The sequence below is a fragment of the Neofelis nebulosa genome, chromosome 12 (genome assembly GCF_028018385.1).
Source record: "Neofelis nebulosa isolate mNeoNeb1 chromosome 12, mNeoNeb1.pri, whole genome shotgun sequence".
NCBI lineage: Eukaryota > Metazoa > Chordata > Mammalia > Carnivora > Felidae > Neofelis > Neofelis nebulosa.
Window position 1 is genome coordinate 87,261,687 of NC_080793.1, and position 25,212 is coordinate 87,286,898.

General features: G+C 43.6%; 1 protein-coding gene across 12 annotated transcripts in view; it reads right to left on the reverse strand.

Moving 5' to 3' along the window:
• Positions 1 to 309: 309 nt before the first annotated feature.
• RFX3 (regulatory factor X3) overlaps positions 310 to 25,212 on the reverse strand; it is a 292,672-nt gene continuing 267,769 nt past the window's right edge. For all 12 annotated transcript variants that reach the window (XM_058695807.1, XM_058695803.1, XM_058695806.1 and 9 more), the window contains 2 exons: positions 10,504 to 10,546; positions 310 to 7,412 (listed from right to left, as the gene is read on the reverse strand). In XM_058695807.1, coding sequence (XP_058551790.1) covers positions 7,174 to 7,412; positions 10,504 to 10,546 — 282 coding nt within the window. In that variant the 3' untranslated portion in view covers positions 310 to 7,173. The remainder of the gene's footprint in view (positions 7,413 to 10,503; positions 10,547 to 25,212) is intronic.

Genomic DNA, 25,212 nt, shown 5'->3' on the forward strand with positions numbered 1-25,212 from the left:
AAAAATCTGGACTTACAATGGAAATGTTGACAGCTTCTGAAATTAAATGGCACTCAATCACTAATTTTCTTTGAGGGTAAGATTTGTACCCTGCTGGGCTTATAATTCTGTTTTCTCTTTTTGTGCTGTTCATGTGTAAATATTGCTAATTTCATTTGACACAAAAACGGCAAACAACTTAATTTTGTTTCTAAGCTAGTCGATGACACAGAGGCTACCTTCTAGATGAGGCAGGCAGGCAAGCTTCCTGGCAATCATTTGCGGGCGTGGTGGGGGTGGGGGGGTGGAAATCAAGGCATTTCAAATGTATTTGTAACAAGGAAACAAATTTATTGATTTTAAAAGACAAGACACCATTTTGTTTTGAAAAACACAAGAAAGCTAGCCTGAGTTCATGTCTGAAATATTCAGAAAAATCCTACTAATATCTTTAGTATGTTCCAGTCATTTGTTTAAACAACACACTAAAAGTTAATATATATTTTTATAATTATAAAAGTTCCCCAGTTATTGTACAGTACACAATACAAATCGCCCACAAACTATTATTTAGCTCCTGCCAATTTTGAGAGGACATTATATACTAAAAGATTTAGCATTTCTCACAAAAATCACATCAGGAAATACGTATTTACAAAATCAAATACATTATACAAAAAACCATCACATGTTATTCGGTAAAGATGTTTTTAAATAATTAAAAAGTTTATTCAACTGTAGTCCAAAAACTGGAAAAGAACATTACATTATCTCACACATACAATCTCTACAAAAGTTGCTTACCTCATTTACATAATATATTCAGTCGATTGTAAAATAAATGTTCAAATATCTCCTAGTGTTACTATGTTTCTGTGCTTGTGGGACTGAATAATGTAATCTGCCACTTACTAAGTGAAATTTAAATGATGGCACTTAAAAAAAATACGGTATTTTAAAAAAAAACACAATGAAAGAAGTTTTACCTAGAAGGTACGAAAGCCCTGAGTGATAGTAGAATTACTAATTGGTAAGCACTACAATTAACCTAATTAAAAGTTTACCACCCCAGGCACAAATTTCCAAGTTTTCTCAAGGCACTCACTTAAAGTTTCTGTAACCAACGCGTTGGTCACCACCATAGGGTCCCAATTGATGATGGAGATGAGTAGAGAAAAAAATTTGCTTTGGTACAAAAGATACTTTTCAAACGAATAAAATTCAATACCTCCTTTATTGGGTCATTTAAAATTGTGTTTAGCAGGTTAAAACAAGGCAATCGTTCGTTCAAAACTATTAATTCGTTGAAGGAAAAATTTACTCAGTTATCAACAGTCAGTGGGAGTTTTCGTTTTTTTCCTTCCTCCCCCGGAATCAAAATTCTTCTAACAGTGATTTGTCGTTCTCATTATTGAGCCTACGCAACAATTCTTACCAAAGATTTCATTACTCAGGGCTTCCAATCCCAACGTCGTAATTTATTTAAAAAACAAAGGAAAGAAGGGAGGGGGGTGAAAAGAATCAAACACCAGAACCAAGTAAGAGACAAAACACAGTTCTGAAAATAAGACGGATTACCGATTACTCCAAACAAAGGAAAAAAAGAAATCCTAGGCAGTCACTTTGTAAGTGGCTTTTACTATTTAAGTAAAATTGGTAAACTAAACTCAGGTCTACTGGCACATAAAATCACTAGCAGCAATGATCAGAGCATGCAAACTGAGAAGCATTTACAGTAAATCATCATGAAGAATCCAAAAGAAGAGAGTTAAATTAAAACCCTTTGAGTATTGCATGTTAACACATGAGTAATTTGCATGGTTTGACTTCCTACGCCGTCTAAAAAAAGCAATGTTCACGGCAGACTTGCACTAAGCTACGGATGTCCCTTCACCAGACATCGGAATAGGTCACACTCTGCCGTGCGCCCGGCCGGGGCAGCCGCGCGCATCTGCAGACGACGCTGCTCTCAGGCTCCGTCGCGCAGGGGACAAGGGGGGACCGAGTGCACGCAGAGTGGCCCGTGAACGAAGTCGGCAACTCTAGAGGCAGACTGGCATTTACAGATCTCGGAAGCAGTCGCCACGGCCCCTCCCGACAGAGGAGCTGAAAAACAAGTGCTTTGCTCTCCATTCTATCTATGTCTACTGTTTTTGACAAAGCTTTAAAGGTTTTGGAGCACAGATAAAGATAGGCCCTGTGTGAAAGTCCCAAATGCTGTTTTATGAGAGCTCTAACTCCAAATAGCTTACCTGCCCCCGAAAAGTTCAGCTTTGCTTCACCCACTCGAACTCATTTCTTCCTAAGGCTTCGCTTAACAATTGTACTTCCTAAAGCTAAATTAACGCGGTCTTTTTGTTTTGTTTTGGGAAAGAAAAAAACAAAAAAGAAAAGAAATGTAACCCTTTCTTTATCATACCTTTTAAAGGCAATCTAGGTACTTTCGATGTGCAGAGATCAGTTAGGACATAGGTCTACAGGCCCATGTATCTGTTCTCCTTTTCTAGAGTCATGATGTGATGCTAGAAAAGTTGATTTTTTTTTTTTCTGTAAACAGTACACTTACTTAGATGGCAGTGAATATTTGGGAATAAATATATCAAGCCCTCTTGAAGAAGAAAATTAAGAGTTGTATATAAAATGCAAGTGTTCAGCATGGAAACACTTTCTCTTCCTCCCCCTCCCCCCCTTTAAAAAAACAGCATAATTAGACATTTGGATATAGAGTATATTTTACCGGTCTAACTCTAAATAAATGATCTGAAAGGCTTTTGTCCCCCATTGTATATCTTACAATGCTCAAAGGGTTAATACAAGGCATTACATCAAAGGGGTTTTCTAACACTAGAACTAAGCACTGAATTAATGCTTCTATTCCAGTTTTTTTTTTTTAAATCACCAAACTTGCAGAAATACTAGGATTCCATTCATTGATTTGTTCTAACCATATACATGGAGGTTGATCTGATCGAGTGACAAGCCCAATTTTCATAGCACTGCATGTCAACCCCTCTCCCCCACGTTCTGCTGTGATTCATAGAGTTCGTCGGTTCGGATTTCGATTTTTTTGCGAGTGGTTTTCTCACCAAGAATTTGGGGGAGAGAAGGTTATAACGAAGGTCAATTTGCTGTATGTAACCACTGCCTCAAATCGTACAGGAAGGCGATTTGCCAAAGTTGTTTACTTTCTACTTGTGTCCACCCAGGCGGGGCCAACATCACAGTGACATTCATTTTTTCCCCCCTTTTACGCTAATGTCTCAAGCACAGCATCGTTTTAGACATCTCAAATATATCATCTGAAGAATTTTTTCCAATTTGAAAATGCATCACGTTTAGCACTCCGAGAGAGTGCATTCATGTAAAAAGGTTCATGATTACAGTAATGAAACCGTAGTCATTCCCGGATGACTCTGACAGCGTTATTCCACAAGAAACGTGTTCATTTTTACTCACCCACTACAAATCAAAGGCAGTCAACGTTGCACGCGACTAATTTTAGGTATGCAGTGTTCAAACCATTTTCTCAAATTTGCTTTTGTTTTTTTAAAGTACACCATCTAAAGAGAGGTGCGTGAACCGTCCTATACAGTACAAGAAAAAGCACAAAAAGGAAAGCAGATTTCTGAAAAGGCAGTAAGACTTAAAGTAGTCAGTCCAAACATGGTCTGGATGAGAATCCTGAAAAAGTGACCAGCCATTTGATATCCAAAGAAAAATTTTAAAGTTGGGCCCTGTGTTCCGAGGAGATGGTCCCCCCATTTCACCCCATTGTTCACTGGCTTCATGAAACTCAAATCTTCCAGGTATGGTTCTCAAAGTATGTACGTGAAGGTCAAACCATACCCACGAGACGCAATCCTCTTATACGGAAGTATCTTTTCTAAAACTTAAAAACAGTCAACATGCCTTCCTTACGTTTTCGTCGCTGAAAGTGTAGCACTTGGTCTGTGTAGATAGTTTCCATGACTAGTGGTTTGATTACAACGTCAAGAAATGTCAAGAAGTCCTTAAAGTGTAGACTTGTCACTTGTCAATACATCTACTCTGAGAGTCTTAGTGTCACGGTTACGTAGAAAAGTCACAGTTTCAATGAATGAGAGAAAAGAAAATGAAATGTCAAATCAAAGCAATACTTGGGATCGTTCGACTCTCCTCAGACGTACAAAGGGTGAGGTCTGAGTTTTCTAATATACCTCACAAGGCCAAGTCAAGATTGGCTGAGATGTCTGTGTCTGACTAGGGGTGTGTCCTGTCTTACTGTGGACGACAGATCGCCAGCAGTAGCAAAGAATGAAGACGCGCTTTTGTCTGTTGGTCAAAACCATCTGCCCTTGCCACAGATGAATGCTCCCGTGTTCACAAAGGAGCCCAGAACGTGTTTAGCAAGTCAGGCTGAAATGTGAGAATGGTTCATGCGAACCATGAACACCTGGAAGAAATGTTGAATCCTGGAGGCTCCCCAATCCCTACCTTTCATCCATCGAACTTTGCCCATTATGATCAGATCCCTCTAATGATACAAACATACCCAACGTTAAACAGTGATAATAGATACATTTAAAATCGTCCAAGAAAACAAGACGAAAGCAGCAAAAACGTTTGGTCCGATACAGATGGAACACAGTTCTGGGGCTGCTGGGCGGGGGAGAGGAAAGCGAAGAAGCGTCTCAGAAAGGAGAGTTGAAATGAGGGGGGGTTCTTTTTCGTCTTGTGGTTCGAACTAATTCCACCTGTAAACGTTCCCCAATGCACGAGGAGCTAGACGTGCGGGGTTTTCGTGGTGAAGGTGTTCTGTGTGTTTGCCTTTTTTGTGCGTGTGATGGTACCAACCCATCACCTCTTTTGGGGAGAAGAATGAGGGGGAGGGCCACTCAAGTGATACTTGGGTGAGGTGATGGTCGAATGCTCGTGAAGACTTTCCAAAGAGATGCGTGAGTTGAGTCATACAAAATTACATCTGAAACGTTTCAAGTTGACTTCAGAAACTCTGTTGATCTTTGTTACGTGAATAGTGTGAGGCAATCGGGCCACCGGAGGGAAAACACACCTCGTGGTACCCGATACGCCATTTGGTATTTTTCACTTTACAGACTGGCTCATCCCCCTCTTTCCAAGCCCTCTCGCCCACCCCAGGAAAACCGGAAAGACAAACATCTTGAGTTTGAGACAAGCCTCATTAACAATCTGTAAATCATGTGTGCTTTCCCTTTTTTTTTGGGGGGGGGGGAGGGGGCTTTATGTGTTCATGTATTATTTTTGCTGATCAGTTTTCTAAAAACGATTAAAATGAATGGCTGTGCCTGATTTTGTTTTTTTGTGTGTGGTGGTTGTTAATAACTCGAGTGTTTAAAAGAACCTTGGCTTTCACGTAAATTAACGTAAGGATGGATGGGGGGTGGGTCCCGTCTAGGACCTCACCTGACTTTGCAGCTGACTCCCGCCCGCGGGCACGTGTGTATGCCGTGGACACACAGGCACCAAGACGCAGACACAAACATTTAGACTGACAAGATGCACTTCGATAAGTCCCTGCTTATTTCGTCAACTTTCTTACATGAGAACTAGATACAGACGGTCTGAAACACATGTGATGGTACGTGACAAGTTGGTAATTAAAAACTAGTCCGCTGTTCCACGCCCTTAAGCAATCTGATGGGTAATCGAGTCATAGTCAGCTCTATGAACAAAAAGTACGTCCGCGGTCACTCCAAGAGGGGAATTGAGTTTTCGTCTTTTTGCTTTGCTTTGTTCGCCCTACATTTCCTTTGCAGAGCGCGTAACCTGTCCTCACTTCGGGAATCGGAAAGGGACAGGCACACCTTGTCAAATGGATTGCGGAGGAATTCACATGAACAAAATAAGCCTTACTAAAACCTTAACTTCAGTTCTGTTTTAAGGCACCATGTAATAGCCGAGGTACGATGATCCCTGATGTACATTCTTCAATGGCACTGGTCCATCCAGCCACCTATCCAAATCCTACAGAAATGGGGATAAAGCAACAGTGTGGTGAGCCAGCTATACTGCCCTCAGGTTGTGTTTACAATTTAAAATCCACACACTTTAGAAACCAGGAAATAGTTTTGAAGGAAATAACGATATGCAGGTTGCTACATTCCTTGCGTTCTATAAATTTTCTTTTATAATAGCAGCAGAGGGAACTACTATTAGGAAAAAGACCTGGAATAAAAGAAAGTCATCCAAATGGAATGGTTTCCTGTATGTCCAGTTCAGCATAAGTAGCATGTACACTTAAAAACAAAACGAAACAAAACGAAACACAAAAAAAGTCAAGTCATTTTTTTTTCGGCTTCAGTATCTAACTATAACAGCCCCGCTCAACAGCAGAATGCGTCTGTGCAGTGGTCCCAAATACAGAATCAGTAGTCTTTAAACAGAGGAATCGGTATGCAAATAATGGTTAAAATGCAATGTTTAACGGAAGCTTGCGTTAATAGGGTTTAATAATTATGTACACAAATTATGTACATATTAGCATAATCTCTTGCAGGTCTGTCATTTACTCTGAACAGATAAATGTACTAGCTCCGGTTTTTTTCTCCGGAGAAAAACAGATGACCTTCCCAACCCTCTAGCGCCATGATAAAAATGCTCTGTATTCTCTCTCCGTACCAAAGAGTTACCGAAATCGTGTCTTGTGGTTCCGTCCAATGAAAAGCACCTTTCAAAAGCAAATTCAATGCATCTGCTGCCAAATGGGCATGCCTCCAGTGTAAATCAAAGGAATTCATTTCTTTTGATATTTCACAGAAGTGCATCTAATTAAAAACTCACACATGAAATCATACACCAAGACTAACAATCAACAATCAAATATTTTAAGCTACAAAAAAATGTAAATTACTTTTTAATTATAAGAAAACGAACACATTGGCATTAAGTGTGGTAAAAATCCTTCTTGACACCTGAAACTAAAGGAAAAAAAAAAGAACAACTTATTATTAAGAGGCAAATGATTTTTTTTTTACGTTAAAAAAAACAAGAACAACAACAACAAAAAAAACACCTGGCAAAATACATACATCCATTCCATTTCACAACTCCAAAAAGGTAATGTTCAGCACAGATAGAATTTGACAACAGTCGACCTTCAGGCTTATTAAAATTTCACCTTAAGCCCAATATATCAACAGGGGTAATGTTAGCTGGAAAAATACGCTTTAATATTCTTTAGACCGCAGTGTAGGTGTTTCCTGTGGCGCTGCACTGTCTGATAGTCTGACTACTTGTGACGATGTGCTCGCTGTGAATTGGATTCAGGAGACTGGGCTGCACGCCGCTCTCGAGAACGGGCTGCATACAACCCACTTGAAACGCCTGGTTCAGCTCGGTTTTCTCCCTTTTGGCTTGGGGCTCCGAAGAGTCGTCCAGTTCTTCGTCCATTTCACTTTCCACTTCGCTGCCTTCATCTGCACAAACAACACCAAGACCGTTACCGGAAGGCAAACCGGGAAACAGCAATCAACACGGGCTTTGGAAATTCCTCCACGGCATGTGAAGAGAGCAACTGGTGGGCGATTCTCAGGGGACGGGGCCGGTAGGTGTGCGGCCAGCGGATTTCATTTGTATCCACACTCTCTTAGGGCATCCACTGTTCTTTCACACACAGCATAAGTAACTTACTTTTGGCTGGTTTGTGGTTGGTACCTTTAAGAGTTCTTTCAGGAAGACCTCCAGGATTTCCTGAAGTCTTTGTGCTAAGTAGTTGGCCTCATCTGAGCGACCCTAAAGTAGTCACTTCGGTACACTATGCTGGCTTTGGGGGAATCTATCCAGCTGAGAAATGCTAACTGAAGAAAGGTCGGAAGGCACAACACTCTCAGTCTCCTCTGAAATCTACACTAGGGGTAAATTTCATCTGGGTGCATGTGAACGTAGGTGAGACCTCTGCTGATTTGCAAAAGAATATAATGACTGGGGCGCCCGGGTGGCTCAGTCGGTTGAATGTCCAACTCTTGATTGTGGCCAAGGTGATGATCACAGTCATGAGATCGAGCCTCTTGTCAGGCATGGAGCCCGCTTGGGAATTCTCTATTCTCTCTCTCTCTCTCTCTCCCCCTCTGCCCTTCCCTGGCTCGTGCACATGCGCTCTCTCTCTCTCTCTCTCTCTCTCAAAAAAATTAAAATGAATATATCTATATATCTATATATCTATAAAGACTGAGATGAGATTTACTGACTAGACAGGACGTAACGCATCGTTAAGAGGTAAACACAGAAGTGCTCTCAGATGAGACCCGGGTGGTCTTGGTTCGTCTACTTTTTCCCGCTCTCTTTGTGCCTCTGGGAAATGGATTCGATAATAACAGAATTTGTCAGAACGAGCACCTTCAAAGGGCTAGTGGGCTGCAGGGAAAGGGATGTGTTTGGTAGGCAGTTGCTTCCTGAAGAGGGTATCACTGAAACACATTTGTACGACACATTTGCGTTTTGGTTTTGTATTTGCTTACATATAAACAAACAAAAAAAATGTCTCGAAGGATACTCACACTCAGTTCTTACTGGTCTTTCAGGGTTGTGAGCACGAAGATTCACTTTTTATAGTTCCTACATCTCCGTATTATTTGAAATTTTTATACAGAGCGAGAATTACTTTTGTTATCAGGGGAAAAAAAATTGTGGAAAAAGGCCACAAAAATGCTTGGAGATTTCACATTCGAAACCCAGGCCCCGACTCATGCCAGTGTGGCCAGATTCCAAGAAGCACGGGGTCCGGGGGTGGATGGGACCACCGAGGCCACCCCAAGGTGAGGATAAATCACACTGCTTCCCGGCTCCCTCTCCACCAACTTTTCTCTGCCTGAGAAATAGTATCGGGATAATAAAAGAGGCAGCACTGAAAGGAAAGAAGTCATTTTGAGCTGGTAGGGGAGCAAAGAGAGTGGAGAAGGCCCTTTCATCGGCCACGTGGCGCGTGGAACCGACGATGGGATAATGGCCTGAACTCCCCTAAGTCTCCGAGGCCATTTCTCCCTAGGCCCACTTGTGGGCGACGGGGTTCCCAGGGAAACGCCACAAGGCGGTCCACAAAAAGCAAGCCCTTTCTCCAATTGTGAGGGCGAATGGAGGCAATTCCGTAGCCATTCTCTACTCTTGTACAGACTCAAAGACACGTCCTAGAAACACCCTCAAGGTTACAGGAGTCTGGTGCACAGAAACTAACGTTAGGGACTACTGAAGTTCAGTGAGGACTTTGCCTCAGTTCAGCGCTTGACAGAGAAGGCTGGCGGCCATTTAGTGGCCGAGAAGAACACCGTCCACGCTTCTGCACCGGCGACAAAAACGCTCGCGCGTGGGTCACAAGACCTGGCTCGGGGCATCCTCAGGGTTGCCTCAGGTCGGACACGGGTTTCAACTCCCGCCTGGGCGGAGGAGGCCCAGACCCACAAAGACCCTGGTGCAGAACGCTCCAGAGAATAGTGCTGTCCTTCGCGTACGGATTCCCCGAGCCCCGCCTCTTTCCTCAGTTTCCCCACCAGCTCTGGCTCTGTCCTGGAAGGGCTATTGTTCAGTATCCCCCTGCCTGTGCATTTTGTCCTTGACTCCAGAACTCAGTTCCTGGAAACCTCAGGATACCTTCACTTTTTGTTTTTGTTTTATTGAAGAAAGGACTGTATTTTCTGCTGTGTTTATTTAGTAAACATTTTAGAGTTTTGTTTTTTTTAACTGAGCTAGTATATTTTTGAGAGAGGGCAAGTGCGTGTACAAGCAGGGGAGGGGTAGAGAGAAGGAGAGGCAGAATCCCAAGCAGGCTCCGCGCCATCAGCACAGAGCCGGATGTGGGGCTCGAACCCACCAACCGTGAGATCGTGACCGGAGCCGAGATCAAGAGTCAGCTGCTTCACCAACTGAGCCCTCCTGGCGCCCCTGAGCTGGTATTTTTATTAGGATGGCTTTTGCTTGCATGGGCTCTAACTATCCCAACCTCATTTTCCCTGAGCCCTATTCCTTTTTTCTGTGCGGTTTGGAAGGTCCCAAGTTTCTTCAGGAATACACAGCTGAGTTGCAATGTTGTCTCTGTTGAGTAGCGAAGGTGGTTTTAAAATCTAAAGACTACGCATCTGAACCCTTTCCTCTGCCCCACTACTGATCTCGCTTTTTACCGTAAACATCACTGCTGTCTCTGACTTGTTTTTTCCAGTGAAAGGTATGAACTGGTGAGAAGGGGCGGGCTGAGAAATCTTTTCTCCTGCTGAGTGGGCCTTGAATAAAATTTTATCACTTTTCTCCAGGACTCTGGCAACGGTCAGAAATAATTTCTCGCTACCTGTGCTGAACGGCAGGCCAAAGTCAAGAAGAGTTTGTGACTGCATTTACATTCAATTCCGGCACTTAATATCCCCGACATAAAGAAGGTATAGAAATGGAGAAAGACCGCAGATTCCAAAAGACATGGCCCTCATATTCATCTAGGGTTATGTGTCGTTTCCACACACACCACATTTTTCTCTGAGAATTTCCCAGTCAAAAAAAGTCCTTGACATTATTTTCACTTCTTACCTTTATCCAGATTTCCAGGAGATACAGCATTTAAATCACCAAACTGCAAAACAATAGTCATGTGGGCAACAGTTATTAACAGGTAGAATAAAATAACCTTCTATCACTCTGAGGCAAAAACGCCACGGTAGGACTTTTTAAAACTGTAAACCAGTGACCATTTTGATCTCTAACTACACGGGTCACCTAATTTTCCAATCAAACTTGTCGAATTTGAACAGTTTTCAACTGTGTCACAATTTAGCTGTCTGCCTTGGCCTCTTTGCAAAGGATGACAATTTCTCTCTGCCTTCTGTGCTTCGTTTTACTTTTCATTATTATTTCAGCTTAGCAGTGAAGAAATAGGGGCCTGGCTGGCCTGCAGATGACGGATGTGGTGGGATAAATTTGGAAATTTGGTGACGGAGGGCAGATCAGCTCCACCCCCATGGGCAGTCCAAAAGTTCCCCGGGGAGGCGACATGACAGAAACTTGGTCCAGCTGCTTGGCTGAACTCTTTCTTTAAAGCTTTCATTAATAGAAATAAAAAGCATAGTGGGAACCCCAAAGTGTAAAGTGTTCTTTTTTTAAAAAAATCTCAGAGACTTCTCTTGTAACTTGATGTTTGATAGCAGGGCCCAATCTTTAGAAAGAGAGGATGTGTTTGTTACCAATGCAACAAGAAAGACCTTAAAACAATATGGCACCATTAATAACCTTCAGCTGAGATTTTATTTTCTGTCTTGGTTCGAAAGCTTAACAAAAGTAATAAAACTGACCTTATTTTGCAAACATACACACACATTTTTCCCCCTTAACCTACACATGTATTATTCTTCATAGTAGCTATTGTGGGAGCGTTTACATTTATTCCGAGGTCCAAGGCTCTGGAATTCCTTTCACGATTGAGTTCGAGAGTTAGTTTATGCATCGTTCAAGAAAGCCCATCTTGTGATTTTACATCCAATTGTGACTGCAGATAACGCTCCAAATTGTAGTGATTGCCAGAGGTCCTGGGATGATTTCTGACTACTCACTAAAAAGCAAATTCACCTCTGTCACAATTCAGGATATTCAAAATAATATGTCATGTTACTGTTATTCCTTAGCAGTTCAGGGACGGTTTAAAAAGAGGCATTCCACAGCATGTGGAGCTACGGCATCATTATAGGCACAAACGTGTAGCCTTCCTAGGTGACTGCTTTGAAGGGGACAAGGGCCTCCTGGATCCATAACTCCGAGAACCTGTCTTTGGGAAAAGCGTCCCATTACTTTATGGTTACATCCCGTTGGGCGACAGATATAAAATGATCAATACTGAACTGCGGTTTGGGAGTTGTTCCTGATCACTTGGTAGTCTAAATAGAAATCACAGTTTAGATTATGTAAAATGTCTTGAATTAAAGAATCTAAGCAACAAAAACAAAATCAATGGGCCTCTTCATCTATTTTTGGTGTTATTTAAATATTTTAGGACTAAAAACGGAATGCCCAAAGCTGAAGGATCCTTTGTAAGTTATTTCTAACTGATGCAACACAGTAAGGTTTATACATCTTTTAAATGAATGCTTAATGACACTTAAGATCCAATTCTGGAAATATGTTGCAGGGATGAGTCTTAAACATACCTCTATAACCTCTAAAATGTGAATATTCCTAGGGGCACATGCAACAATAGCCAAATTGTGGAAAGAGCCCAAATGTCCATCAACTGATAAATGGATAAAGAAGATGTGGTTCATATACACAACAGAATACTACCTGGCAACGAGAAAGAATGAAATCTGGCCATTTGTAGCAACGTGGATGGAACTGGAGGATATTATGCTAAGTGAAATAAATCAGGCAGAAAAAGACAGATATCATATGTTTCCACTCATATGTGGAACTTGAGAAACTTAACAGAAGACCATGGGGGAACGGAAGGGGGGAAAAGTAGTTTCAAACAGAGGAGGAGGCAAACCGTAAGAAACTCTTAAAAATTTTTTTATGTTTATTTATTTCTGAGAGAGAGAGACAGAGCACAAGTGGGGGAGGGGCAGAGAGCGAGAGGGAGACACAGAATGTGAAGCAGGCTCCAGGCTCCGAGCTGTCAGTCCAGAGCCTGATGTGGGGCTCAAACCCGCGAACCACGAGATCGTGACCCGGGCCGAAGTCGGACACCCAACCGACTGAGCCACCCAGGCGCCCCAAGAAACTCTTAAATACAGAGGATAAACTGAGGGCAGGAGAAGAGGGGAAAATGAGTGATGGGCACTGAGGAGGGCACTTGGTAGGGTGAGCCCTGGGTGTTGTACGTACGCGATGAATCATGGGAATTTACTCCCGAAGCCCAGAGCGCACAGCATGCTCTGTATGTTAGCTAACTTGACGATAAACTATATTTAAAAGTAAATAAGTAAACAAATGAATGAAATGGTGAATATTCCATTTGTTTTCAAAAAAATCTCAAAAGGCTGCCTGACACTAAATTACTATTGCCATTAGTAATTAACAGTATCACACAAAGTGGCTGACACCAAACTCTGGACGCATCTGGAATTTTTCTTCCAAGGAAACTGCTTTTAAGTTGCTGTTTAGCTGGAAGCACAGCAACTTCCTTCATGTAAAGGTTTCCCTCTGAATGTTTCTGCTTAACCCGAGTGAATGCATTCGGTTATTCAGGATGCTAAAAATCACCACCGCAACCAGTATTTCCACGACTGCTGTGGTCCTTCGGAAATAAACATGTGCCAACTAAATACTCTGGGCTTGTGCCCCTGCAGGGTGCTGAACACAGTACAAGTAATCTCAGGGACACCGCTGGCGCCTCTCGTGTCTCTGGGATCAGTAACAAAGTCGCACGTGACGGCAAACGGAGAGAGTGGGTTCAAAATAAAAATCTTGTCAGGAGAGGTAGGATTTTGGTACCCGATACAGAAGAAGGGGAAGCTTTTTAACATGCATTTCCCATGTGAGGAAAGAATTCACACGCGATTAAGGAGAAAACCACGAGACAGGCCGCGATTTCCGGAATCGGTGCATTCACGCGTTAGCGAACATTTCCTGGAAGCTTCCTACGTGCTAAGCACTGTGCCAGCCAGTTCCAGTCTATCCCCTCTTTCTGGAGGTGAGGGTCAGAAGTTGTTTATATCAGGAAGGGCAGGTGGTTTAGTCAACGAAAGGAAGCAGCCTAGGACAGCTGAGATGGTTTTAGAAGCTTGGGCATCTCAGAAAGGGAAGTCAGCGGTCGGGGGTTGGGGGTGGGCTGCAGGGTCAGGGCAGCTGGACGGCAGAACATGAACAATGATGGCAGAGAAGACTGGGAGTCGGCATAAGGAAGACAGTGTCACAGATGGGGGACAGATGATAGGCGCCGAGACTAGACCGGCACAAACCAGAAACAAAAGAGAAGGAAGACACGGAAGGATCTGGATGAACAAAATGGAGGTTCGCCAGAAAAGTACGGAGGTTACCATCAAGGTTTAGCTCCAGCAATTGGGAAAATACGGAACTTGCCAAGTTCCCTTGCTGCACAGGGCACTGGAGGGGCCACTGCCTGGCAAGGTGACATCTCAGAGCTTATAAAGTACTTTCACGGCTCCGTGTATGATAGGCTTTCTTTCAAATATCATGACCTCAATATCACTTCACTTCCTCAAGATGGTTTCCTCAGAGAGGCTTTTCCTGACAGGACTATCTGAGCATCTCCTTCCCTGACGGGTCGAATCGCTTCCTCCCAAGCATCTACAACACCCAACACTTACATTTCTCCCTCTTCTAACATCTGACTTCCCAACCCGAGTGCCAGGGCCGTGAGGGCAGGGGCCTTGTTGTTTGTCCTCTGCGTCAATGGGTCCCAGGATCTACCTCGGCACCTGACAGATATCAAAGGTGGACTACATACCAAATAAATGAATTTGCTTCTTCAGTGCGGCCTCAGAGAAAACTGACGAATTTGGCACGGTAGAGAGCTTAGGTTGAATCTTACCGCTATTAAAAACAAGGAACTGATTTGTGGAACGTTTGTAGGAAACGTGGTGGTGGGGGACAGGAGACCACATATTCTGACCCTCACTTTAGGAATCTGAGACATAGCGGGAGAGGGTAAAGGGGGAGGAGGGGGAGAAAAAGGGGGGGAGAGAGAGAGAAAAAAAGAGAGAGAGTGTGCACGATCCATTCATGGAGGAAGGAATATAAATTAAGGGGTTTAAAATGAGCTCTGGGGTTAGAAAGCATCTGGCCTTTGATGTACACAGGAAAAAAATCCTGCCAGCAGAGTGACAAATAGGGAAGGAGAAACCGAATAGAACACACAGGACGGATATCTGGTGTTTCAGGAAGAAAAGCCTCCTATCCCAGAAACCACCTCCTCTGGGTCCTGACAAGGGTCCTAATGACGCACACCCTCCTGGACAAGAGCCGACTGACCACTGTGGTGGGAGGGCGAGACCACAACTTCATGAGGAGGCTGGTAATGGCTGGGAAGCATAAGTGGGCGACACACAGGCAGGACCCTTGAGGGAGGGCCCGGGTGCAACCCTGACTTGCCGCCCATCGGCTGAAGAGTGGTTCATCACGGGACCAGCGGGTCTGCCGCCTGTCCTGGGGCACGGGCACCATGACCGGAACCGGGCACAGCTCGGGAGACGCAGCCCACATGGGCCCCGAAGAGCCCACTACCCGTTAGATCCAGCAGCTGGCAACTTTCCAGAGGGAGGGGGGTAAGGCGTGTGTGCTAACACTTGGAAACTGAAGCAAGGCGGTGGAGGTCGGGGTGCAGACGGCCAACAGGCAGGAGCCCAGGCGGGGCCACAAAGCAGAGACGGGGGACAGGAGTCAGGGACAGAAGGAAAGCTTTGAGATGAGGACTTCACCCATGGGAACACGTTCCCTGCTGGAAGAGTTTCCCCCCCCCCCCCATCCTGGGGAGAGAGGATTAGGGAGTCATCATAACCACATCCTCTTGGGCAGGCAGGTAAGCATCCCTTCTAGAAACCTTGTCTTCATAGAAAATCTGTCGGTATGTCCAGACTTACAGGTAGACAGACACAATCGCACACAAACATGTTCTATTCGCTCATTGAGAGATCAGCTGTCCACGTCTATATCAGCTGTCCACGTTTAAAACCACCCTGTTAACTAAGCTACTACGCCCAAAAGAGCCTAACTGATTTTCTGGTGGCATCGGATTACGAAAATATAGGATCTAGAACAACAGTTGGCAAACTTTTTTTTTCAGTGGAAGGTCAGACAGGAAGTACCTCAGGCTTTGTGGCTTTGTCGCAACTACTCAACTCTGCCACTCTAGGGCAAACACAGCCACAGACAATAGGTACGTGAAAGGGTGCGACTGTGTTCCAGTAAAACGCTAGTTACCAAAATGGATGATGGGCTGAGCCCTGGCCGGAAGAAGAGCCCGTAAACCACTTAAGGTCCCCAGGTTACAAACAGTGAAGGGAATGGAAGGTTTTATCTTTAAGGAAGGTGTGAAGACGTTGGTCACAGGAAGGATATGGAACCAGAAAGAGCTAGCACAGCTCAGGCACATGGGCATCAACAGGTCACAAGGAAAGAAACTGAGGTCGGCTTTTAAGGATGGAAGTCTGTCAAAGGACTAATTTTCCTCTTTTTTCTCTGGAGGCTTGCACGGAGAGACAGAGATGGACCAAGGTTGGTGTTTAATTGTGGGAATTAGTGGGGGAAAAGGGAATATGTCTGGGACATGAGAAAATATTACAGGGAAGGTCGCAAGGAAAGAGATGTGGGCAAAGGTGACACGTGTTAGTAGTTCAGATGGGGTGGGGGGAGTCTCCCTAACGGGAAGCTTGTCCCAATTTGGACAGTAGGTGAAGGTGTGAGGAGATAGTCTGACAATGTCACGTTCTCCACTGGTGAAAGCCAATGGAGACTAGTTCCCGGTGAGGACGATTTCCAGGGTGGAGTCATCAATGGAGAAATGACGTACATATGTTGAGGAGAGGAGGAAGTAAGAATAAATAATATACTGAAGGAAGAGCCTAGAACCCCTAAGTCATGACTGATTTCACTCAGAATATAGCTTTCTACGGTAGTAATTTCCTATGGCTGCTGTCACAAAATGCCACAAACTCAGTGGCTAAAACAGCACAGGTTTATTATTTTCTAACGTGGGAGGTCAGAATGCCAAAATGGGTCTCCCTGAGCTGAAATCAAGCTGTTGGCTGCATTGTATTTATTTCTGCAGATTCTAAGGGAGAGGTGTTTTAGGGTTTTTTTCCCCCTTTTCCAGCTTCCTGAGGCTGGTTACAACCCGTGGCATGTGGTATGCCCCCCTTCCATTCTGAGAGCCAGCCACAGTTTATTTCTTTGGGGGTGGGTAGGGGAGGGGCAGAGAGAGAGGGAGAGAGAATCCCAAGCAGGCTCTGTGCTGTCAGCATGGAGACCGACAGGGCTCGAACTCACGAACGGTGAGATCATGACCTGAGCTGAAATCACAAGTCGGACACTTAACCGACTGAACCACCCAGGCGCCCCCGCCTGCCTTCCACTTTTAAGGACCCTTTGTGATCACACTGGGCCCACCCAGATAATCCATGATAATCTCATTTTAACGTCAATTAATTAGTAACCTTAATTGCATCTGTAACCTAACACATTCACAGGTCCCAGGGATTGGGATGCAGACATCTTTGGGCGCCCCTGGTATTGCCTGCCATTCATATCTAAGATATTTTGTAAAACCTGCCACATCTGCCTGAATAGAAACCATTTAACTTTACTTTTTTCCCCCCTATTATTAGGGGAAACACAGCCTCCGGACTAAGCCGTTCAGAACACACTGATATTTTTCCTCAGTTCTGTCTTCTGTGGTCTTCACTGGGGGTGAGGTGGGATAGTACGTGGCCACGAATTCGTCTTCTATGACAGATTTGTCACTGGTGGGGGGGGGCACATGTGCTTCAGTTTTCATTGACAGACTTTGAATTTTATATACAGCTTCCTATCCGTCTGAAAGTTTTTACAGCATGCTGGCTGAAATCATACGTGCATGCAAAAAGTTTACCAGGACCCCAGAGAGCCCCCGTGTATCGGCACAACCTGATGGTTCTGCAGGGATCTACGCCAGACAGACCAGCAGCCAGATGCCAACGTGCTGGCAGGTGCTTAGCTGCTGAAGGAAGTGACCACAGGGAGCATATGCAGCAGAATCCGCAGTGAACTTTACCACGTGACCCTGGGCATGCCTGCTGACCTGGGGGCCAAGGTCATTAGCAGCTGATACGCCAAAGAGTTGAAAGTTTTCACTAGAAAAGACAGCTCATATGAGGGCCTCAGCTACTCACAGGGTCAGTCGCTACATAGAATCACAAAATCTATTCAGATAAAGTGATGCTTCGATCTCATCCCGCTCCCCAGTTCTGCCACAGCGGTGACCTTTGATACACGCGTGTAGGGAAGAAATTACGTACGCGTGTGTGTAACTGTACATTTTTCCAGTTTCTGCCAATGAACTGCTTGCTCTAGGAAAGAAGATCTTTAAGCTGTCATAGGCACTAAGAATAGAGAACTGTAAAATTCTCTGAAGTGGTTTCTATCTCCTAGTTGGAATAAGATGTCTCTTTGGAACTTACTTTTACCCTTTAACTTGAATAAATTACACAGAGATAGTAACTGTATATATAACACTTTCTCCCCATTTCACAAGACCTTTCATTCATTCCTACTAGTTCAAATTTGATACAACTCTAGCTATGATTGTCTAATTATGATTATACGTCTTCCCTAATATTGCCATTTTTTTTTCTAAATGACTTATTTCTACATTCTATTTGGTTGGCTCTGTTTTCCAGAGCATTGAATTACTTTGCCTCTGATTACCACTTTGGCTCCAACCCAAAGAATGCTGTTGGAGTCTTCATAATTCCACGAATCATTTGTCTCAACATTCAAATTTGTCTACAGGCTATTTTTCTCCTTGCAACATAATTTTATTAAAGCCTCCACATGCCTTTATATGATCTGTTTCATGAATTTCAACTTCTAAGCTCATCTTTATATGGTCGAAAACATGAAGGTCTAATGGTGTACATGATCAGCATAGAATCAATACTCAAAAATCTGCCCTGGAGTCAAAGACAATCAAAATACAGTCTCTCTGAGTAATACACATAGCTTCAGATCTATGTGTGTGTGTATGTATGTATGTATGTATGTATCTATCAACGATCTATCTATCTATCTATCTATCTATCTATCTATCTATCTATCCATGCTTGTGGAAAGGAAATGGAACTAGAAAAAAATTAGGTACCTAATATGTGCCAATCTGCCCTCCAACCATCCACTCCATCCATCTACCTACCCCTACTTACCTGTGCCTAACTGGTAATTAATTTTATCCTCACAACAGGCTTCGGAAGAAATTCCTCATGCTTATTTTGTTGATGAGAAAACTAAGACTAAAGCAAGGATATATCTTGCCCAGGTTGCAAAGGCATTAAATGGAAAACAGGCAGCAGCATGGTAGAGAAGAACAACATGGGGTCTAGAGCCAGCCTGACCCGGCTTTGAATCACAAGTCTACCCCTATCAGCTATGGGATTCCAGACATGTTACTCTTTGATCCTTAGATTTCCTTTTTGTGAAACAGACAGGGTCTACTGCCTTCAAAACGTAACTTTCCAATACTAGTGACAAACTCTTAGAATTCCATGCAACCAACCGTAAGGCTATAAAGATGGTGACTTCAAATAAAATGGCGGTAGCTGAGTGGGACCACAAGATGTGTTGCCTGAGAAGGGAAGTGTCCTTAGACCTTGACTTGAGAGTCTGACACTATGAACTCAATCAAGGGCTGCAGTTGAAGATGGCTTATGTGCTGACCAAGGCTTTAATGATTCAAGCAAATACCATGAGAAGGGTGTCCTAAACATGGATGGGATGTGTGTGTGTGTGTGTGTGTGTGTGTGTGTGTGTGTGTGTGTATGTTTGGCAGAATGGGGATGATCACATCATGAGAAACTGCTGATGAACTCAGATGAATATCAGCATGTAAATCCTGGCCCAACCAGTTGACTCTCTCTCTCTCTCTCTCTCTGGTCTTCTGAGAAGTCAACAAAGGAATTGAGAGCTTTAAAGCTTTCCTTCCCTATAGAAGCAACAAGATAGTTCATAGGCACGTTTGGAACTTCCTGACCCAACTCTAATCTTTCAACATTCCACACTTAACTCGAACTTCGTGAAGTTCTGAACTGTACAAGTTGAGTTTTTACAACTTTATCAAGTTGTTAACTTTACAGCTCCAATGGAGCTGGGCAATCTCGGATTTCAGTTCTGCTGCCTGAAGTTCGTAGAACTTATCACAAAAGGATTAGCTAGTGGCAACTATTCTGGACATAATGGGTGGTGGCGAGAGAGGTCTTGGAATTTTAATCTTACGATTAAGATTTTGGGATTTTGGGATTTTGGGGGGATTTGGGAGCATTATTATTTTCTTGAAATGTCTTCCAAATGAGAACCAAATCAATCAAAGCATTTTACATTTAGCATCGGCGCAGGGTTTCACAATGGAGGAAAACAGTCGCTGATTTTATAGTGATTTCCAATTTTATAAAATGTGCAAGGAATGCTTATGCTACATTTGGTAAAATCCCATGTTCCTTTGGTGACTTTTCTTTCTGTGAGTGTCTTTTCCAATGTATTTCCAAATGGTGTTGTCAATGGCCGAGATTTCTGCCAGTTTGCTTCAAACCGAAGCCAAAGGGGCCCTACAATTGCTGTTGGTCCTGCTCCTTCAGACTAGCCAGCTATACTGGCAACACGTGCTATGGGTCGCCCTGTACGCAGGTAGTATATTTTCATCCCGGGTCTAACCGTTCAGTCATTTTTTGTTCCCCTCCACCCCCTGGGAACCCAGTGACACATGTACCTTTACCCTGTTTCCAAATCTCTAAGAAGCATTCGTGAAGTAAGAATAGAAGCCTTAGTTCCTTTTGAAGAAACAACAGGAACTATTTTCAACAACAGGAACACTGAACGATAAGGATCGTTAGGCCAAACCAAGAAGGGCCTCTGTCCTGAGACCCATGTTATAAAGAGCCCCGCCTTGGCTTTCCTGTGGCAGTGGCCCTCTCTACGGTGTAGGGAAATCATTGGGCCAAGTAGAGGTGTCCTCTTGGTGGCTGTCTGTCCCTCCCACCCCTCAGACCATACTTGTGTTATCTAAGACCTTGGAACTCCCTATGTAAAGGCCTTGAGTTCCCTTCGTGCAGATTTCTTCTCCAAGTGCACTCTTCAGAAGAAAAAAGGGAGAGCCAACAAGGGGCAGAGGTTTGCCAAGGCTGGACACAACCTGAACGTTGGCGTGAGTTGTTCAGAGGTATTCACAGCACGGGATCGGGAGTGATGCCTAAGAGAAGTGGTCTGGGGCTGGACGCTGGGTCAGGGGCTGCCTAGGTCTATGTCATTATCTTCTGGCATGGATCCATGGGGAGCCTGAGAATCTTACATTTAAACATAGCCTTCTAAGTTGTTATCAAGGCATATTTATCAACCCAGCTGGACGGAATAGATTTTACTTAGAGTTCGACTCATAACTTTTGAAATGTTAAGACATAGGGTACCTTAGGCTCCGCAAATGTTAGGGGCTGAGCTGAGAAGCATATGCTTTATGGAAATAAAACCATGGGTTCCAAAGAAAGAACCTAACTTAAGACAGGCTTCATGTGAGGCTACCTTCATCGTCTAAGAGGAAACCTTGGCATCAGTTTATTACCTGAGGGGAGATATTTCTTAATTTTAATTCTACCACCCCTCTTTTGCAGAAATTATTTTAATTTTTTTCTTTGATGTTTATTTTTGAGAGAGAGAGAATGAGAGAGACAGAAGGAGGGAGGGAGGGAGGGAGAGGGAGGGGGAAGGGCAGAGAGAGGCAGACACAGAAAAGGAAGCAGGCTCCAGGTTCTGAGCTGTCAGCACAGAGCCCGATATGGGGCTTGAACTCACAAATCGCAAGACCATGACCTGAGCCAAAGTCGGACGCTTAAGTGACTAAGCTACCCAGATGCCCACTTTTGCAGAAATTATTACCCGGACAGACAGTGGAGGCTGGCTGGGGCATGCAAACATGTCCTCTTTGTGCCAAGTAGCCTGAGTCAGGTTTGAAGTGCTTCTAGTATCAAAACATCTGGCCTACACACTTGGAGAAAATCGCATTTACGAAGTGTATTTTATACAGTGATGGTGAAAAGTCGAAAACGACTCCTGTGAATTGAGGCACTTGTGATCTCAAACGAGATCCGTTTCTTTATCGAAGGACCAGTAAGCACCCTCGTCACCTGTTTGTGACCAAAACTACCAGAAAGACAATGGCAAGGCCAGAGCCACCTGGACAGGGCAGGGGATAACAGAGTGTCGCAGTGGCCAGCAGAGGGAGCTGTCATGCCTAATCTGTGCCGCAGGATCTCCCACGCCTTGCTGGCTCTGCAGTGGGTCGGTTGGGGATCCCAGGCTCACTCTTTCCTAAGCAAAATAGCCCAGGGGTGGACTTTGCTGAAGAGAATAGGGTGCCGAGATTTCTTTCCTGATGTGTCCAATGACCATTTTAGTTCTTGAAGTACATGAAGAATTCTTGAACTATTTTATCTTCTTTTCCCACTTCTGAACGCTTTAGGGGAACTAATCTCTAGTTGAAAGCACTTATGATGCCCGGCTTGGTACAGAGGGTCTCTGAAATGTTGACAGACACATCTTAGGGAGAAGGAGCACTTCTTGGTCTAGAAGTTTTTTTCTCCTGATAAAAGAATCCAGTAGGTAAATCATGAAATCGAGTGAGAAGTCCTACACATTGGCAATCTGTCTTTCCATCATTCTTTTGTACTTCCTTTTTTTTTTTTTTTTTAATGTTTATTTATTTCGAGAGACAGAGAGAGTGAGGGCAGGGGACGGGCAGAGAGAGCAGTGGGGAGGGAATCCCAAGCACTTTCCGGGCTCTATCTCACAAACCATGAGATCATGACTTGAGCCTAAACCAAGAGTCAGACGCTCAACTGACTGCACCACCCAAGAACCCCTGTACCTCCTTTGTTGAATGTCTTTTGAGCACCTATTGGAAGACTGTGTTTCGACCACAGTTATAAGCAAAAGTCCATTCTTCGAAGAGCCTAAGAAAAGGGGTTACAGCCCAGAGCAAGCAGGAAGGAAATCAAGTCCAGGTTGCTAATGAGCAGGAGTCCCAAAGGAAAGGGCTGTGGCCCTGGGCGGCTGAGTCAACAGGTGCTTTTCGCACACTCAGAGAAAGGAAGGAACAGAACGACAAACCAGGAAAGAGGAGGAAGAATGGGAGAGCTTCTACAAAGCGAATTCTTAGGAAGGTGTAGAAGAAAGGCCTCCCGTGCCTCTGCTCCGGGAGGTCACTTTGATGATTGTCAAGCTGTCAGAATCGTGCTCATGTAAAGGAGCACATTTACAGTAAAAGCAAACTCCAAATTCCAAAATGATGATTTTGACTTAGGTCCGGTCTGTGGGTGGGCGCAGAGGAGCTGAAGGGTGTAATTTATCGTTGCTGCTGTTTCCCAGCAGACTAAGCTTCCCAGTTACAATTTGCTTAGGCTAATATTCCAGTGAGTTTGCATATTCTAGACATCCACGAACAAACAGTAGGGAGGGAAAGGGTGGTGGGACCATCAGGGTGCATCCTGGAATGCAGAGAAGAAACCCTGGGACAAAACAATGAAAGCTTCCACACTAGGCATCTGGTGCGTGTGTGGCGGTGAATGTGTGCGTCTTTGGGGGAGCTGAACAGCACAGACGGAAGTAAGTTTGAATCCGTCTGCAAAAAAATTGTACGGTGAGATACTACAACCTCACGTGAACGGCACGGAGCCCACGTGTGGCGATTTGGAATGATACGGTCCTGCTTTCTGCCGCACGCTGGCCCTGCTTTGGGGAAACTTTCAACCTGTTTTCCCATCTTTTGCAAAGTTCTGGAGAATATTAAATAAGAATGTAAAACATTTAGCACAGTGATTATCACGAGGCAGTTCCTATATTAATTAATTTGAAAAAATTAGTACGTACGAATAAACTTTATTATGAAGAATAAGTGATATCACTTTCGACAAGTATTCATTACATTTTTTAAGCTCCTGCCGTTCCAAGACAGCTTTTTGCTGCAAATGATTGTAACTTGTGGTGCAATTCATTCATTTTAAAATATTCTAGAACACATCTATTATTCCACAGGTACGTTTTCAGTGTATTCCCTAGTTGCACTGGAGTAAAGTCACTGAAATTTATCTTTCATTAGACTGATTTTGCCTTAAGAATCCATGCTTATTTATCATGATTATCCTTCTACCAAATGGAACTTTTTCACCCAACTTTCATCCTAAAAGCTTGCCTGTGGAATTATTATTGCTCTTCTCCAATTTTTACATTTTGAAGATTTTTTTCTCGTCTACTTTGAGTACATCAACTTTGATAAATTCACATTTTTCTTTGGATGGTATATTCTTAAGGGATCTTCCATTTTTTCCCCTAAAAATATTACTAAAGTATCATCTTTTTTTATGTTGACATTCATATCTGAATAAGTGAAGCATCTTTTGGTTTCTACTTTTTATTTCAAAAAATTGGTTATATGGGTGGCTTAGATGTAATATTAAGTAAGTATAATGAGATTACGACAAAGAGAATTGAAATATGTTTAATAAATTAAAGGTAACAACATTTACCACAGAAAATCATTTTATGAAGCAACCAAAATTTATAGATTCAGAGAATGTATTAATGGACTATGTCTATTTTGAGGAAAAAAAGCACACATACCATAAACTCCCAAATAGATTCCAAATAGTCATAAAATTCAAATAAAAGGATAGTTTTCCGCTCAGAGCTGCGCAGAAAGCCCTGAGTTTAAAAATTTTTTTATTTAACAGGTGTGCAAACAGCTGCAACTTGCTTATTTTGTTTTATTCCTGCTCCTAAAATTGCACCACTCCCAGAGAGTCTATGGGTATATTTATAATATTAAAGTTCAAAAAGGTATATAATTTTAGCAGTAAATAAGTTCTGTTTCCTTTTTACCACCCAGGCAAAAAATATAATCCTGAAGCTCTGAAATTGCACATGCTTTAAATAACTTACTAGTCAGCATTACTGTGGCAGCTGACTGACATTTAGAAGAAAACGTGTTGGGCTGTGATGCTCTATCTGTTTCCTCTGGGGGCGCCATTGCATGGTGGCCTGCACGGCAACCGAAATGGTAGTGTTAATGGGGATGCAAAAAACAGTAGTTTTGTACTCCCGTGTACCGTGCTTGTGTGTACAACGGGTATCGGTCTCTCCTGCCTGCTCAAAGCATGTAAACAATTGTTAATCCTCAAATGTACCTGTTGAATTCTCATTAATGAAGATACATTAACTGTCCCTAAGTTGCTTTCAAGGACAACCTCTCCCCCTAGCTTCTGGATCTAGCTGGCTGTCCGACAAATAATGTGCGCGCAAGGCAAAAACCGACGGTCCAGCCAAGTTTGTGGCTACTTCCCAGGCTTCTTCTCGCTGACTTCCCAACTGTTCTTGCTCCCATCCCCCATCCTGCAGCGTTCTTGCTCGCCCCACCCCCATTCGTGCAGCAGGCGACAAGCATGGTGGATTAACAGCAAGAACTTGGGGGCCAGACTGCTTGGTTTTGGAGCCTGATCTCACCACTTAGGGGTTGGGTGACCTTAGGCGAGCTACTTGATGGCTCTGTGTCTCATGTCATCATCT